Genomic DNA, 17986 nt, shown 5'->3' on the forward strand with positions numbered 1-17986 from the left:
TTTTCAGGTTTTGTACAGTAATGATATTGTTCAAGGGTCCATGCTTGGAGCAGGGTATGAACATCTGAGGAAAGGTGGGTAGTCTGGCATATGCAGATCTGAAGCAGGTGCACTGTCCATCCACTTTGTAAATTATTCCACCTTTCTGATGCATGTTCAGCATGAGCAAATTCAGAATATTGTCATGTATTTGGTGCAGTGCATTGTGTCTTTGCTGTGTTCTAGTAGTAAGAAAATAAATAAAAAAATTGTAGGAAGCCATTACTTTACTCTGTTTCAACGCAGCAGCCTAGCAGGTGCCTGGCACAAGAAGACTGCCTGTTTGCAAATTGACGTCTTCTCTTCTCTCTCTCGCTCAAAAAAAAAAGATTCCGTTTTTATCCACCCACGACCCACCACCACCAGGCCACCCAGCGTCGCAGCCATGGCAGCCTCGCCGGAGGTTTTCTTGCCTGACCTCGAAGAGCCCTTCTCCCCCTCCGTCTTCCTTGACCTGCCCCCGACGCCTCGCTCTGATGGCAATGGCGACGGCAAGGACCCGGCCTCCGACGATATCGTCCTCCCCTTCATCGAGCGCATGCTCATGGAGGAGGGGATCGACGAAGAGTTCTTGTACCAGTACCCGTGCCACCCCGCGCTTCTCCAAGCCCAGGAATCGTACGCGCAGGTCCTCTCCGAGCCCACCGCGGATTCGTCTTCGGACGGCAGGCTGTCCGTGTCGGTGTCCTCCGGCTCCGACGCGGGAGTGGGGGCCGACGACCTCACCGCGGACGCCATCACGGCGTCCGAGCAGAGTCCGGCGCGATTGGGGGATGCTGGCGTCCGGAGTGACGAGAGGCCGGCGCAATTGGGGTACGCCGGCACCGCCGCCCGGAGTGACGCCGCCGCCGAGGAGGAGGTGGAGAAAAAGGCCAACAGCACTATGCTTGCAGTCGTCGATGGGCTGAACTCCGCATTCTTCAGTGCCCAGCAGGATGGGGGAGGCAAGGCCATGTTCCTCAAGGGCATGGAAGAGGCCAACAAGTTCCTGCCTAGGGACATCGACCTGCTGCGCGGCGGCTCTGCCACCGTCATCCAAGTGAATGAAGAGGAAAGTGCCAATGGCAGGGGCCGCGAGAACCGGCACAACCGGGATGGTGTCCTAGAGGCCAATTTGGGCAGGGAGAGCAAAATGATGGCGCCGGAGCCGGAGGAATCTGGTGTGGTAGTTGACGAAATGGTTGCCAATGGGTTCCAATTGTTCTTCAGAGAGATGGAGGGCCTCCGCATCAGTATGGGCAGCGAGGCTGAGAAGAAGAGCAGGAAAGGGAGTGTGCGGAGTGCCAAAGGAGTGGTGGACTTGTGCACCTTGCTCATGCATTGTGCACAGGCTGTGGCAGTGGATGACCGCCGGAGCGCAGCCGAACTGCTTTGGAAGATTAAGCAGCACTCTTCTCCACGGGGAGATGCGACACAAAGGCTGGCACATTATTTCGCAGAGGGGTTGGAGGCGCGTCTGGCTGGTTCAGGTAGCAAACTGTACAATTCGCTCATGGCAAAGCGCACCTCGGCTGTGGACTTCCTCAAAGCCTACCGGCTGTACGCGGCAGCCTGCTGCTTCCGAGTGGTGGCGTTCAAGTTTTCCAACATGACCATCTGCAAGTCTATTGCAGGGAGGAAAAGGGTACACATTGTGGATTACGGCATACAGTATGGATCCCAGTGGCCAGGTTTGCTGAAATGTTTATCTATATGCCCGGGAGGGCCACCGGAAGTGAGGATCACTGGCATTGATCTTCCCCAGCCTGGGTTCCGTCCAGCTTCTCAGGTCAAGGAGACAGGGCGGCGGCTTAGCAATTATGCCTCTCAGGTCGGCATGCCGTTCAAGTACCGTGGCATTGCGGCTAAGTGGGAGACGGTAGGCGTTGATGATTTAGACATCGACCCTGATGAGGTACTCATTGTCAATAGCATCCTCCATTTTGGAAACTTGATGGACGAAGGTATCGACACTAGTAGCCCAAGCCCGAGGGATGTTGTTCTCAGCAACATCAGGAAGATGCGACCTGATGCGTTCATCCTTTTCGTCACGAATGGCACATATAGCTCACCGTATTTTGTACAAAGGTTCCGGGAAGCGCTATTCCACTACTCTGCAATGTTTGACATGATGGATGCCACGACCCCACGGGACAATGATCTACGCGTTCTGGTTGAGCGTGATCTTTTTGGCCAGTGTGCCCAAAATGTCATTGCTTGTGAAGGCTTGGACAGGGTGGAGCGCCCTGAGACATATAAGAAGTGGCAATTGCGGAACCACCGGGCAGGGCTGAGACAGCTGCCGTTGGATCCAGATATTGTCAAGGCTGTGCAGGAGAGTGTCAGGGACAAGTTTCATGAGGACTTTGTCATTGATGTGGATCGTCAGTGGCTCCTGGGAGGGTGGAAGGGACGCATACTCTATGCAATGTCAACATGGGCTGCTGCTGATTCCATGTCGGATTCTTAGCTGCTTTAATTTACTGTATGTGTTTAGAGATATAGATAATGGCAGCTATTTATGATTCCTGAGTGTTGGTGATGCTGAGCTTCTTTATTTCTTTTGTTCTTTTGTAGACATTTACAGAGGGTGAACTTATGTTAATGTGCAACAAACTGAACAACATCCCTCCTTTTGTTTTATTGCTGAATGTTATGCTGTGACTGAAAAGCAAATTTGGCTCTCATGTCATGTTTTGTGAAGTTCATTTAGGTTGTGATATAAGTTTTTTGGTGCTTCCCTTTCATTTGGAAAAGGGTAAACGGTTGATTAAGCATTAAAGCTATACATATTATTCTGAGTAACTTCCAAGGCGGTTTCTACTAAATATTTTTCCTTTAATCCTTTCATTCAGGCAGTTACAGCAAAAGGAGGTGGTTAGATTCAAGATTACACTACCACAAAACAGGTCATGTCAACACTGTAAAAAATCATCATTCAGATGATTTTTGAAGCGCCTGGTCTACTTTTCTTCACCAGATACAGAGATGTTGGTAATGGCAACTGTACATTTGTTTCTGACTTTCTTTAAATGAACTCATGAGCCCACTAGGTCTGTCCAGTTAATCATTTGTCTACTGGAACTCTGTGCTATGTGATTGATATTTCCCTGGTTAGGTGCAGAACCTGAACCTAAAGACTGATGTAAAGACATGTCCTGGTATTTGGCTCTCTGGAACTCTAAATAATGGAATTCTTGACCTGCACAGCAGCTATGGTCCTGACTAGAGATGAAATTTATAACGACATACATGTCTTACTTAGAACAACACAGGGTCTTAGATATAGTTCCCTTTGTACTGGTGCAGAACTTGTGAAAATGTACAACAAAACCAAAGAACCTTGTTTATTTATTTATTTATTGCTAGTATTTGGCTTTATTATTATGTAGCCTTGCAAATTGATAGGGTACTTATTTGAATTGATAGGCCTCTGTTTTATGTGATTCGACACACTTTATTTGAAGATGCTTGGATATAAGCAGTACATGCATTGTAGTGTCTTCTAATAATGTAATAGTCGATGTTTATTTGAGTGTTCTTGTTGCTTCTTATAGCTGCATAGGGTCTTAGATTAGTTCTCAGTGTGTTGATTCTGCCTGTGTAAATGTACAACAAACTGAAAAACCACTTGTGGTACCTGTATTGGGAAGTCCACTTTCTCTTGTAACATTGTATATTCCCTTGCACCTGGAAAGAGTAAATGGGCACGAGATTAAGCATTAAAATTGCACATATTATTCTGTTATTCAGAGTATTGATTTCTGCTTCTTTGTTTTTTGGTGATTGTTTCAAATGCAAACTTATTGCTATTGGTACCACACTTTACCCATTTTCTACCTAGTTTCAAATTCCTGGGGATGTTTTCTGCTGAATACTTTTCTTAATTCTTTCATTCAGAGTACAGTTGAAAGAGGTTTTTCTGTCTTTCCCCTTTTTGGACTCAAACTATGGTAGGCTTATGCCACCTATCTGACTAAATCTTTTACCCAAAGCATAGGGAACAAATGATACAGTAGCATGCCGAGGTACAAGTGGCTGCACATCTGCAAATTCGACGTCAATTAATTTTAGGACAATTCTCTACCTATTGGGATTCACAATTTCACAGTAGTATGAACCTTGAGCTTTATATAGGCATAAGAGATTCGGAGTAGCAGTTTGTGCAATGATGCTTCCGCATGTTCATCAGTTGATATCGAATCACTGCCTTACTAGTGCGTTGATTGCTGAACAGTAAGACTTGAGCTTTTGATCAAACTAGAGTAACATTGAACAAACTTCAGATCAGAGATGTTTGTTGCTTGCCTCAATCATTTCGCAGTCTATGTTTTTCTTAAGACAGTTTCTTTCTCTATGGAGTGTTCTAGCTTAGATACTGAAAAACTTCTTTATTGGAAGGGTGTAGGCTCACAGTATGTATTTCTCTATTTTTATTTGTTTACTCTTCAGGTTTGGTACAATAATACCTGACCAAATGTGCACAATCTGTTTGTTAGAAGCTGACATATGTAGATTTGAAGAAGGTGCAATTTGGTCAGTTTTTGCTCTGTCCGTCCATTTATTTATATATATGTTATATGACCTATGCATAGCATGGACAAATTCAGGATTATTTTGTACCCAGCTGACAGGCCATAATTTAGTTTCATGAATCAGGGCAGTGTATTGTACGTACCTATGCTCCATTCTAGTAAGAAAAGGAAACGCTTTAGTAGGAAGAGAAGAGTCGGTTACTCTGTTTCCAAGTACCAGGTGTTTGATACTGCAGAGACTCATGTCAAATGTCAAACACCTAGCTAGGATTCCAGTAAGAGTTTTGAGCTTTTGATCAAACTACAGTAACATTGAAGATTTAACTAAGTTCAGATTAGAGATGTCTGCTGCTTGTCTTGGTCATTATCACTTTGTTTTTCCGAAGACAGTTTCTTTGTATGGAGTGTTCTAGTATAGAGGCTCACTCTATGCAGCTCTGTCATGTTTATTAATTTACTTTTCAGGTTTGGTACAGTAATAATTTTATTCAAGTGTCCATGTTTGGAGCAGGATATGAACATCTGACGAAATGTGGGCAGTATGACTTTTAGAGGCTGACATATGCAGATTTGAAGCAGGTGCAACTTGGTCTGTCTTTTGATTTGTCCATCCATTTATATACTATTTAGCATGAGCAAATTCAGAATTTTGTTATGCCAGGTGACAGACCGCTATAGTCATATTCATATATTAGGTGAGTGCATTGTGTGTTTGCTGCGTTCTAATAAGAAAATAAGAACAACTTTTGTAGGAAGAGAAGTGTCCTTTATCTTGTCAACCACCCTGCCGATGGAGGAAGAAACTTGGCAAGACAAAAACACTGTTTGCAAGTTGACGTCTCCGGAGGGTCCAAGGACGGGAGAAGACAAAACAAGAGTCGCAGCAGGGTCCATCACAGTTGCGTTTGGCCTCGTCGGTTCGTCCTCATCTCATCTCGGAGCCGCCAAGGCAAGTTCGCATCAGAATTTTCAGAACGAACTTCTCGGCGCTTTCCCTTCCCACTCCCAGGCAGCTTCTCTCCCCTCCTTTCTCCCTCTGAAAGGAAAAGAAAAAGATTCCGTTTTTTATCCATCCACCAGTCTACCACAACATTCAAAGCTTCCATTTTTTTTTATGCCGCCCAACCCAGATTACCCAGCCTGGCATCCATGGCTGCCTCGCCGGAGGATTTCGTGGCTGAACCCGCCGAGCCGCCCTTCTCCCCCTCCATCTTCCTCGACCTGCCCCCGACGCCCTGCCCCGACGGCAATGGCGAGGGCAAGGACCCGGCCTCCGACGACCTCGGCCTCCCCTTCATCGAGCGGATGCTCATGGAAGAGGGGATCCACGAAGAGTTCTTCTACCAGTACCCCGACCACCCCGCGCTCCTCCAAGCCCAGGAATCGTACGCACGGGTCCTCTCCGACGCCACCGCGGATTCCACTTCGTACGGCAGCCCCACCGTGTCGGTGTCCTCCTCCGGCTCCGACGACCTCACCACGGACGCCAGTACCGGTTCCGAGCAGAGCCCGGCGCAAGCGCAACTGAGGGATGGTGGCGCCCGGAGTGACGCCGCCGCCGCGGAGGAGGAGATGGAGGAAAAGGCCAACAGCACCATGCTTGCAGCCGTCGATGATGACCACGCCGCACTGGCCTCGGCGTTCTTCAGCGCCCAGCAGGATGCGGGGAGCAACGCCATGCTCAACTTGGCATTCCTCAAGGGCATGGAAGAGGCCAACAAGTTCCTGCCTAGAGACATCGACCTGCTGCGCGGCTCTGCCACCGTCCTTCAAGTGAAGGAAGAGGCAGAGGAGGAGGGAACTGCCAATTTGGGCAGGGGCCGCAAGAACCTGCACAACTGGGATGATGTCCTGGAGGCCAATTTGGGCAGGGAGAGGAAGATGATGGCGCCGGAGCCAGAGGAATCTGGTGAGGTGGTTGATGAAATGATTGCCAATGGGTTCCAATTGTTCCTCAGAGAGGTGGAGAGCCTCCGCATCAGTATGGGCAGCGAGGCTGAGAAGAAGAAGAGCAGGAAAGGGAATGCACGGAGCGCCAATGGAGTGGCGGACTTGTGCGCCTTGCTCATGCATTGTGCACAGGCTGTGGCAATGGACGACCGCTGCAGTGCGGCTGAACTACTTAGGAAGATCAAGAAGCACTCTTCTCCACGGGGAGACGCCGCACAAAGGCTGGCACGTTATTTCGCTGAGGGATTGGAGGCACGGCTGGCTGGTTCAGGGAGCCCGGTGTACAATTCGCTCATGGCAAAGCGCACCTCTGTTGTGGACTTCCTCAAAGCCTACCGGCTATACGCAGCGGCCTGCTGCTTCAGAATGATGGCGTTCAAGTTCGCGAACCTGACCATTTCCAAGGCTATTGCAGGGAGGAAGAAGGTACACATTGTTGATTACGGCATACATTACGGGTCCCAGTGGCCTGGTTTGCTGAAAATTTTAACTCTATGGCCGGGAGGGCCACCAGAAGTGAGGATTACTGGCATTGATCTTCCCCAGCCTGGGTTCCGCCCAGCTGCTCGGGTCAAGGAGACAGGGCGACGGCTTAGCAGTTATGCCTCTCAGTTTGGTGTACCGTTCAAGTACCGTGGCATTGCGGCTAAGTGGGAGACGGTTGGCGTTGATGATTTGGACATCGACCCTGATGAGGTACTCATTGTCAATAGCATCCTCCATTTTGGAAACTTGATGGACGAAGGTGTCGACATGAGTAGCCCAAGCCCGAGGGATGTTGTTCTCAGCAACATCCGGAAGATGCGACCAGATGTGTTCATCCTTTTCATCATGAATGGCACATATAGCTCACCGTATTTTGTACCACGGTTCCGGGAGGCGCTATTCCACTACTCTGCAATGTTTGACATGATGGATGCCACAACTCCACGGGATAGTGATCTGCGCGTTCTGGTTGAGCGTGATCTCTTCGGCCAGTGTGCCCAAAATGTCATCGCTTGTGAAGGCTTGGACAGGGTGGAGCGCCCTGAGACATATAAGAAGTGGCAGTTGCGGAACCACCGGGCAGGGCTGAGACAGCTGTCATTGGATCCAGATATTGTCAAGGCCGTGCAGGAGAGTGTCAGGGACAAATTTCATGAGGACTTTGTCACTGATGTGGATCTTCAGTGGCTCCTGGGAGGGTGGAAGGGACGCATACTCTATGCAATGTCGACATGGGCTGCAGCTGATGCTATCTAGGATTCTTAGCTGCTTTAATTTACTGGATTCAGAGATATAGTCTAGGTAATGGCACCCATATTTGTTAGTGTGTCAATGAACTGGTTCTGCTCTGCAGCTGTATGTTTCAAGGCACTTAGTTCCAAAATGACTGGGACTAGAGTTGAAATTTCCGAGGTAGAGACAAGTTCAGACATAGTGTATTGTAATGGAAATTTTGATGTTTATTCAGATTAGATGGTCCTGTTGCTGCTTGAGCTACATTGTATGTTAAATATGATTCCTGAGTAGTTGATTACGCTTTTTTTTTTCTGAAACATGTACAGATAGTGAACTTATGTTAACCTGCAACAAATTGAAGAACAACCCTCCTTTTGTTTTATTGCTGTATGTTATTCTGTGTCTGAAAAGCAAATTTGACTCTCATCTCATGTGATGAGACATATGATTTATGATGTTCATTTTGGTTGTGACATGGTTTTTTGGTGCTTTTTTGGGAAAGGGTAAACGGAAGGCTGTTAAGCATTGAAGTTATATATGTTATTCTGAGTAACTTACCAGGTCATTTGTACTGAATATTTTTCCTTAATCCTTTCATTCATTCAGGTACAGCTGAAGGAGGTGGTTAGATTCAAGATTACACTACCACAAAACAAGTAACTGCACAGTGTAAAAGATGATCATATCAGACGTTTTTTGAAGCTTCTGTTCTCGAGGGTAGCAGAGATGTTGGTAATGGCAACTGTACAGATGTTTCTGACTTCCTCTGGATGAATTCATGAATCTAATAAGTGTCTCCAGTTAATTGTTTGCATTGTCTACTGGAAACCTGTGCTATGTGACCAATATTTTCCCGGTTGGGTGTAGAGCCTGAACCTAAAAACTGATGTAAAGACTTGTCCGATTTGGCTCTCCAGAACTCTAAAAAAGATTAATTCTTGAACTGCACAGCTGCTGGGGTTCATTCTTGCAAGATGGCTTAGACTAGAGATGAATTTATAGTGATATACATATACATGTATTTCTTAGAACAACACAAGGTCTTAGATAATAGATATAGTTCCCTGTGTGCTGGTGCAGAACTTATCAAAATGTAAAACAAAACTGAAGAACCCTGTTTATTTATTTATTTATTTATTCATTGCTAGTATATGGCTTCATTGTTCTGTATTCTTGCAAATTTATAAGCTACTTATTTGAATATAGTATGGTGAGATTTCTGTCGTGTTAAGTTCTTGTGACATCAGAATTTTGGAGCTCCCCTCGCATCTGAAAAGAATATTAAATCAAGTATGATGAAGTATTAAAGTTGCGCGTGGTGGACCTGTGCACCTTGGCCTTGTTTATTGGTGAAAAATTTTAGGTTTGGCTACTATAGCACTTTTATTTTTATTTACTAATTATTGTCCAAACATAGACTAAGATTAAAAGATTCGTCTGGTAAACTACATAATTGATTATTTTTATCTATATTTAATACTTCATGTATGTGACACAAGATTCGATATGATGGAGAATTTTGAAAAAAATTTAGGTTTTGGGTGGAACTAAACAAGGCCAACACCCACCTTGGATGGATTCACTGCTGCAAACATGCATGCATACCAGCTGTTCGTTATTAATCTACATTGTACTACGTTGATTACAGCGTCTGACTGGATTATAATATATACAGACATTTTATATGCTGTGCATATCTGTTCACTTTTCAGGTCTAGGGTACCAGTAAGAAGCAAAACATGGAAATTTTGATTACGACAAAGCTCCATCACGCATCTAGACAACAATGGCTTGGCGAGGCTACCTAAATTATAAATTCAGAAACCTGCCTCATTCAAAAGCTCTCCACGAATCACAAATATCATCCGAACATTGAAAACCATCTGTTTCTGCAAAATGCACAGTAACCACCACTTTCACTAATAATTACGAGCAAAATATACAACTCCCTAATAGAGTAACAAAAAAGGGGAAATTAAGTACAAGGGAAACCATCTGATAATTCAATAAAGTATCTAGAGAATGATAATGCAGACATAGAGATGGCACACATTGTCCATAGGCAGGGTGACACCACCTTAATTTCACTGCAAATCCATAAGAATGTAACTGATTCATGTAATACTCTGGTTTGTATATGCGGCCCAACCAAAGATGAATATTAAGGGCCAATATCCTGATAGCATACTAGCCGCGATAACATATGCTGAATATGACCATGCCCAAATTAGCCCCTTCCTCGTGCGCAACGGTGGTAGTAGAAGAAGACGTCTCCAAATAAATTCCATATTCATATATAGCAGCACGAGAGAACTGAGGACACATGTGGCAATTGCGCTCTTCTGGGCCACCGGAGCTAGCACCACATATGCACCAAGTGCAAAGGCAGCTGTCAAGCTTGTAATCGAATTCGATACGAGGTATATGGCTATGAATATGTGCATTTTGCGTCTCTGGAGGCTCAACAAAGAAGACCCAGAATGCATGACACCCAAGGTAGCCATCGTGGATAAAACAAAGGCCAACGTGTTGGACGCGATGAATGCATCAAAAGCATACCTTCGAGCATGTATTGGTGTGCCTCCATTATTGCGATCATCAGCTACGTAACCTCCAGGCACAGCAAAAGTTACGCCAAATGTCACGGTTGCTATTAGAACCGACCCAATACACAGAGATCCCGTCGAGTCTTTCACTGCCTCCATTTCTTTACTTTCATCATGTTTTACTCTCACAGTTTTGTTATCTTTTAAGTGACCATGGCGACGGACACCGTTCACAGCACTGGCAATTCTGAGTGTGTGACATATTTGTACTTCACTATTCTGCAAAAGCAAACCAAATAGAAGCTGAGTAGAAGCAAAATATCAGTTTTGTTTGAAAATAAAATGAGCGTATGGATTACCAAAGCATGGTAGAATCCATCTTCAGGAATCTTATATTGTGCTATATCTAATGGAGTCTCCCCTCTACTGTTTGGTAAATTTAAGTTTACTTGTGGATTCGCCAATAGAGGACAAAACATTTGAAGGCTCCCTGCCTCAACAGCAAGGTGAAGTGCAGTGTTCCCATCATTGTCTACCATATTCATAATCCATGATAGTGATAGATTTCTGCAGACACTCCTGATTACATTCGCCTCCTTTTTCTCAACAGCAACATGCAGAAATGTCTTTCCTTTAGCATCGCAAAGACCAGCGCTACCAGGACATCTTTTAACAAACATGTCAACGTTCCAGGAAGCACCTGCAGAGGCAGCAACGTGTATGGGAAAAACTCCGGCATGGTCTGGTTGATACAGGGCATCGGGATTAGCTTCCAATACTTGCCGGCATATGTTTGATGGCCTAAATAGAAACTTCACAGCTGCAGCAAAGTGAAGTGGAGTACTCCCAGTTTCATCCCTTTGTGTGGTAAGGTCCTTATTTTGCGGGCAGAGGTGTGTTTCATTCCATTTTAACAATTTTGCAAGGTCTGCAAACACCATTCTTTTATTAGCAGACTAATCAAGGGGAGAAAAAAACTACTATGTGGATAAAGGAATTATTAGTCGGAATACACTACCAGATCAAGGAAAATTACAGTTTTCCTCAAACTATTATTTACAAGAAACTGTCAATGATTGTACCTAGCTAAATTTCAATTGCATTTCCATGTGACCACAGACTTTAAAAATTAATGAACTAGTCACATTTTTTAACTCATGTCATCTTAAACTTTCAAAAAATGTCTAGTGGTGTCCTGTTATGTGTGCACTGCACCCCAACAAAAGATGCAGACCCTTGTTAGAAAGTAGTATTCCATTCCAAATTGTAAGTCATTTTAGCTTTTCTAGATACATAGGTTTACTATGTATGTAGACATAACATATATCTAGGTGCATAGAAAAAGATATGTACCTAGAAAAGCAAAATGACTAAAAATTTGAAATGGATTGGAGGAATTAACCACTTAAGTGGGTCTGGCTTGCTTAATCAAGATCAAGCCCTTGTATTCAAACCTAACTAAGTTCCATAGCTTGATATCTGCAGAACCAATGAAAATCCACCATACAACCAACTCAAGAAAAGGCAACCAGGCCCCCTTATGATCCACCCTTGTGCTAGGATTTTTCTAGGAATAATTACTTCACAATGTCAAAATTTATATGAACATATCAAGTAGCACAACTTTTTGTACAAATATACATAGATATATATAGAGGGAAATATTATATATGGCAATTGTTTCAAAATAAAGGAGAAGTCAGTCAACCAAGTTATTTGACCGAAGTTAGCAGGGAAACCCCAGCCTATTTTTTTTTAAAAAAAAAAATTAGAGTAGACCGGTGTTCTAACCACTAGGCTACGCGTCAGCGAACCAAGTTTGTAAGTTGGAAAAAGGAAAGATGCATCTGTAGTGTACCTTGGGCTTGGTGTCGGAGAACAGCAGCATGCAATGCATTCTGTCCATTTGGTCCGGAGAAGGAAAGCTTCCCATGACTACTCTTATCATAGAGTGTTTTCACAATTTCATCCCATTTTAGCAAGATGGCTAGGTACATAGGTGATGTGCCACCGTCTTCTGGAAAGTTGGCCAATTCTGAGTCCTTCCACATGAGCAGGTCGACTATGTCCTTATTCCCAACACGGACCGCCTCATGCAAGGCTGTTTCCTTGTGCTTGTTTTCTTTCCGCAGCAATTCCTTGATCCTATTCTCGCCTTCAGAGGAAGCAAGATCAATGAGGCAAGCAACCATGTTGGATTTTCCCGCCCGTGCAGCACAGTGCAAAGGGGTGTCACCCTTGTTGTTTTGCACAAAGAGGAGGTGCTTCGCTTTCCCATAGATGATGCGAGTGCTCTCCAAGAAATTATCACCATCGCCATAGGTGGTCATCGCATGGCGCTCTGCGCGGGTTGGATGCCGCTTCTTGTTGTTTTGTTCCACAAGGATATGTTTCGCCTCTCTGAACCTGGTAAACAAGTTGTTGCCCTGACTACAGGCGGCCACCACATGGAGTGCAGTGTCACCTTGAGCAGTCATCCATGCCAGGATCGACTCATTTGCTTCTGTGTCACCACCATAAGAGCTAGCTCGCAGAGTAGTCAAGCTTCCGTCTGTGCCATGGCCAGTGGCTTGACTGTTTTCCCCATTGAGAAGGGTTTGCAGCTCCTCAGAAGAGCCAGAGGATGCCAGTGCTAGAAGATGGGGATCCATATTCCGCTGCTGAGGGCAAGGCTTCTCCACAGAAGCAGTCTGTTTGGCCATCACCACCACCATCATGTTTGAATCTTGTTCCTGCCTGTGCACTAGATGCTTCAACTGCTGGACATCCCCAGTGCCTGTGGCCATCATCAGCTTGGCGTCCATGGCCTCTACCAGAGCATTTGTTTCAGAGGGTGAGTCCTCCGCACCATTGCTCGAAGACATCTCTGAAGCAGGATTTTCTTTATGTAAAAATAGCCAAAGAAGGAAAAAGGCAGAGTTCAGCTAGCCATAACTGGGATCCTATCGGATTCTTAAAAAAAAAAAACAACAACAACAACATTAGGAACCAGTTAATTATGCAATTCTTTCTACTTTCTAGCAAAATGCTTGCTTGCAGTGACTTTCCCTCTATCTGTGGCAGAGGGCAGCTATACCATATATGTGATAGTAGTATTATGACAAGACGACTGACCTGCAAAGTAAAGCACAAGGGATCATGGAGCGTCAGCGAGCTGGCCTTATCTGAGGTCGCACGGCAAACTGAACACAGCTGCTCAAGTGCAGAGGGAAATTAAGGGGCTGCCATGCCGGAATTCAGAGACTTGGCAGTTGCTCTGGTAGTTTGGCTCGAGCGAAAACAAGTATGCATACCGAGTTGTCGTCAGGTCACTGAGTGGAACAAAATCAATCAAATCAAATTATAAATAAATAAATAAATAAAGTAAAATAAATTATCAGTGGCCGACCCAGGCTCAGAAATAGACCTGATCATCAGCCTGGTCGGGTCGGGTCGGGCCGTGGCGTGCCAGACAAAACCCGACGGGTTCCTATTTGCTTCGCCGTGCCCGCCCGCGTGTCGATCAACCCGGCTCCAGCGCTGCTAGCTGTCGTCTCGTCGTCTCCCTTCCTCCGCCGCCGCCGCCGCCGCTTGTAGATAGACGCTCGGGCGGCATTGATAAAGGTGGGCACCGCCGCACAGATGGCCTCGGGGCCCAGGCAGGCACCCGGCAGCTAGCAACTGGCTCGCACGCCCTCCCTCCCTCGAATCGGGATCTGGCAGGTGGCTACGGCCGCTTTGCCTCGGCTGCTGGACAGGAGAGTCTGGAGGAGCGGGATGGCTGGGCCCTGCCGCCCGACGCACGCAAGCGGAGTAGGTGCCGCCGACGAGCGCTGACGGCGCTATCGACAAATGGGAAGGTTGGGTGGGCCGGCCCGCAGGTGGCTTGGGCCTCATCAGGAGTAAATAAATATTCCTTCTCCTTTGGTCTTGCTGGATTCCTCGCCGTGGTCTGGGCCGGGCTGGGCTGCACCGCGATCCGGAGGTGCCGCCGACGAGTAACATGCCCGCCCGCCCGGAGAGTTATTTGATTTCGTTGTGCTCCACCAAAAAAGAAAAAAGTTATTTGATTTTGCTTCAAGGAAGCAGCTCTTGGTTGGGAGTCGGGACAGAACTTGTCATATATGATTCCAATAATTTTTGGGGGCCTTTTGGATAGTTATTTAGAAATATAAAATGGGGATTGAAGAAAAGATTTGCAATGAGATTTTTCGCTTTATTTCTACAGAAATGGAAATGGCGCATTATTCTGCTCAAGGAACAAGATGTCAGCTAGTTTGGGCGCTTTTTCTGTGTGTGTGTTTTTTGTTGCCTTTTCTGTGTCATGGTGTAGCGCGGCTGTTCTAATGCGTTTGAACGCTCGTGGGTTGGATCCTGGTTCAGCTCTACTACTGCTCTTGTGTTCTTAGCGGTTTTATTACTCCAATAATGTCAACAAATAATAAAAAAAAAAGGGTGACAAAAATATGCTTCCACCACCCCCTTTAATTTCGCATTCAAGCTGGTACAGCTGAGAGAGATCATCAGATTCAGGGATCAAGAGTTGCTTTCTGCAACTTTGGGAATAGTAGGTGCTTGTCATCCGCTGGACGACAAATGGTATGAATCATCATATACAATACGAATGGGCATGCAGGAAGGAGATCAAATACCTCCTACCCTGTGTTTCTTTGTGCCGTGCGTGCTAAACGTGCCATGTCTCACTCATGTGCACACCCATGTGATGCAAGTGATGTTGTTAATTATTAATATAACTGCTTTGCTTCTCTGGCTAGCTATGTAGCCTGCCTTGGATGAGTCATCCTGTCTTAGGCCTTGTTTAGTTCTTTTTTTTTTAAAATCGGCACTGTAGCATTTTCGTTTGTATTTAACAAATATTTTTCAATCATAAACTAACTAGGCTTAAAAAATTTATCTTGTCAATTCTGACTAAACTATATAATTAGTTTTTATTTTTATCTATATTTAATACTTCATACATGTATCTAGAGATTTGATGTGACGAAAAATCTGAAAAATTTAGCACAATTTTTTGGAAACTAAACGAGGTCTTAATATTGTGTGTCTCTATCTAGCCATCTCATCTCATCTACAGAGCACAAAGTCAAGTCAAGAAAAAGCAATCGTACATCATACTGCCGGTGGCCGGTGGCCGCCCGCCCAGGTCAAACAAAGCTTCGGCCGAGCATGGCCATGGCCGCCGCGCCGGAGGACGGCGAACCGGAGCCCTTCTCCCCGTCTGTGTTCCTCGACCTGCCACCGACTCCCCGCGTCGAAGGGGATGACGACGACCCGCCGTTGTTGACGGACGACCTGGTGCTCCCCTACATCTCGCGCATGCTCATGGAGGAGGACATGGACGACGACAGGTTCTTCTACCACTACCCCGACCACCCGGCGCTGCTCCAGGCCCAACAGCCCTTTGCCGACATCCTCTCCGGCTCCGGCTCCGGCTCCGCCAACGGGAGCGGTACGACCTTCACGCCATCATCGCCATCTTCGTCCTCCTCCTATGTCAACGTCGTCGTCCCCGCGTTCGCCACCGCCACCTGGCCCTACGATCCGCTCGAGCTCACCCAGCGGCTCACGGCCGGTGCTGCTCAAGAAGCAGGATCCCAATTCTTTCAGAGCACGGACAAAGGCAGTCAGAGTCGTCATGTCCAGAACAGAGTGAGCATGGAGGACATGATCAATCAGGCCTTCCTCAAGGGCATGGAAGAGGCCAACAAGTTGTTGCCTGGCACCAGCAGCAGTAGCAGCAACAAGGATGGAGCGTTACTGTTCGGAGAAACTAATCATGGTCATGGTAATAGCAGAGGCCGCCGCAAGAACAGGCGGCATGATGACTTCTTGGAGGAGGGGGGCGAGACGGGCAGGAAGAGCAAGCTGATGGCGCCGGAGCCGGAGGAGACCGGCGAGATGGTCGACAAGATGGTCATCGACGGGTACAACCTGTGTGTAAACAAAATGAAGACCCTGAGCATCACTACGCCCACCACCAAGGAGGTTAATAATAAGAACAGCAGCAACCTCAGTACGCTGCTCATCCACTGCGCGGAGGCGGTGTCCATGGACGACCATGCCACGGCAGCCCAGCTGCTCGCGCAGATCAAGAAGCTGTCGTCGCCGAGAGGGGACGCGAACCAGAGGCTGGCGTCCTGCTTCGCCGAGGGGCTGGAGGCACGGCTAGCCGGGACGGGGAGCACGCTGTACAGTTCGCTGGTGGCGAAGCGCAGCACCTCCGTGACGGAGTTCCTCAAGGCGTACCAGCTCTACCTGGCCGTCTCCTGCTTCAAGATGACAGCCTACAGGTTCTCCAACATGACCATCAGCAAGGCCATCGCCGGCAAGAAGAAGCTGCACATCGTCGACTACGGCGTGCTCTACGGCTGCCAGTGGCCGAATCTGCTGCACTACCTGGCGAACCGGAGAGGCGGGCCGCCGGAGGTGAGGATGACCTGCATCGACCTCCCCGAGCCCGGGTTTCGCCCAACCGCGCGAGTCGACGAGACGGGGCGTCGACTGAGCAAATTCGCCCGCCAGTGTGGTCTGCCGTTCAAGTTCCACGGCATCGCAGCCAAGTGGGAGACGGTACGTGCCGATGACCTCGACATTGACGCCGACGAGGTGCTCGTCGTCAACAGCATCAACAAGTTTGAGAACCTGATGGATGAGGCTGGCATTGACGACGACATACACCGCCCGAGCCCTAGGGACGTGGTGCTTCGTAACATCCGGAAGATGATGAGGCCGCCGGCGGCGGCGGCGGACGTGTTCATCCACTCCGTCGTCAATTGCTCGTACGCCACGCCATTCTTCGTAGCACGGTTCCGAGAGGCGCTGTTCCACTACTCGGCCATGTTTGACATGCTGGATGCGACGGTGTCGCGGGACAGTGACCTGCGCGTGGCGGTGGAGCGTGACCTCGTCGGCTGGTGCGCCCTGAATGTCGTCGCCTGTGAAGGAGCCGACAGGGTGGAGCGGCCGGAGACGTATCGGCAGTGGCAGGCGCGGAACCGCAAGGCAGGGCTCAGGCAGCTGCCGTTTTTCCCGAATGCTGAGAAGATCCTGAGGGAGAAGATGAGGAACGAGTACCACAAGGACTTCGTCATTGACGTTGAAAACAATTGGCTTCTACAAGGCTGGAAGGGTCGCATACTTTATGCCATGTCCACGTGGGCTGCTGCAGATGACAACACTATCTCATCAGAATTGTAGCACAAATTGTGTGACACTACAGATCCTTTTTTTTTAAAAAAAAAAAGACTAACCTGTTGCTCTGTTTCAGATTAACCTGCTGCTCTGTTTTTATGTGCAACCACGTTTTTAATTTTTCTTGTTTTTTTTTTCCTTTTGTCATGATCAGAAGCTATATGTTAACTAAGGGGTGCAAATACACCTCCAAAAATTATAAAAACAATAATTAAGTCTAAATTTTCATTATATATGCACTCCTCACGAAAGATGTATATACACCCACAAGTTAAGTGTATCTTTCGCTACTTTGCTCTAACTTCGCCACTGGTCATGATGAAGACTCTTGTGGTGTTGTTAATTCACTGTATATGTCACGACAGACTGAGGAAGCAGTGACGAAGCTAGAGCAATTTAGAGGGTAGTGCATTTCTCTTATATATATAAAAATATAAGCAACAACCATGGTGAAAATTTGATTTTAATAGTGATTTTTTAAATTCTTGTGGGTGCATTTGCACCCACAAACTATAACATAGCTTC

General features: G+C 46.8%; 3 protein-coding genes across 14 annotated transcripts; 2 read left to right on the top strand and 1 right to left on the bottom strand.

Annotated features, from left to right (window-relative positions):
* LOC8076375 (scarecrow-like protein 34) lies at positions 205-8871 on the top strand. 6 transcript variants are annotated; one of them, XR_002453025.1, is made up of 3 exons: positions 205-3012; positions 5019-5132; positions 8331-8867. XR_002453025.1 is itself a non-coding variant. In XM_021460856.1 (3 exons), exon 2 carries the CDS (start codon positions 5703-5705, stop codon positions 7743-7745), a length of 2043 nt encoding a protein of 680 aa, XP_021316531.1. In that variant the 5' UTR covers positions 2553-5132; positions 5306-5702; the 3' UTR covers positions 7746-7790; positions 8331-8871. The 6 variants fall into 6 exon arrangements, 2 of the variants coding, with proteins under 2 accessions (XP_021316531.1, XP_021316530.1); XR_002453026.1 differs by having other exon boundaries at positions 5065-5132; XR_002453027.1 differs by adding an exon at positions 5306-7901 and having other exon boundaries at positions 2553-5132; positions 8331-8871.
* LOC8076376 (ankyrin repeat-containing protein At5g02620) lies at positions 9315-14089 on the bottom strand. Of its 7 annotated transcripts, none has more exons than XM_021461554.1 (6): positions 13677-14089; positions 13385-13581; positions 12129-13151; positions 10630-11198; positions 10284-10549; positions 9315-9613 (listed from the first exon to the last, which is right to left on the bottom strand). In XM_021461554.1, exons 3-6 carry the CDS (start codon positions 13132-13134, stop codon positions 9586-9588), a joined length of 1869 nt encoding a protein of 622 aa, XP_021317229.1. In that variant the 5' UTR covers positions 13135-13151; positions 13385-13581; positions 13677-14089; the 3' UTR covers positions 9315-9585. The 7 variants fall into 7 exon arrangements, with proteins under 7 accessions (XP_021317229.1, XP_021317228.1, XP_021317227.1 ...); XM_021461553.1 differs by having other exon boundaries at positions 9558-10080; XM_021461552.1 differs by having other exon boundaries at positions 9558-10549; positions 12129-13136; positions 13385-13462; positions 13564-13581; positions 13677-14087.
* On the top strand, positions 15353-17542 carry LOC110435678 (scarecrow-like protein 14). Its single transcript, XM_021461555.1, has one exon. It carries the CDS (start codon positions 15437-15439, stop codon positions 17465-17467), a length of 2031 nt encoding a protein of 676 aa, XP_021317230.1. The 5' UTR covers positions 15353-15436; the 3' UTR covers positions 17468-17542.

Source organism: Sorghum bicolor, chromosome 5, assembly GCF_000003195.3.
Source record: "Sorghum bicolor cultivar BTx623 chromosome 5, Sorghum_bicolor_NCBIv3, whole genome shotgun sequence".
Taxonomy (NCBI): Eukaryota; Viridiplantae; Streptophyta; class Magnoliopsida; order Poales; family Poaceae; genus Sorghum; species Sorghum bicolor.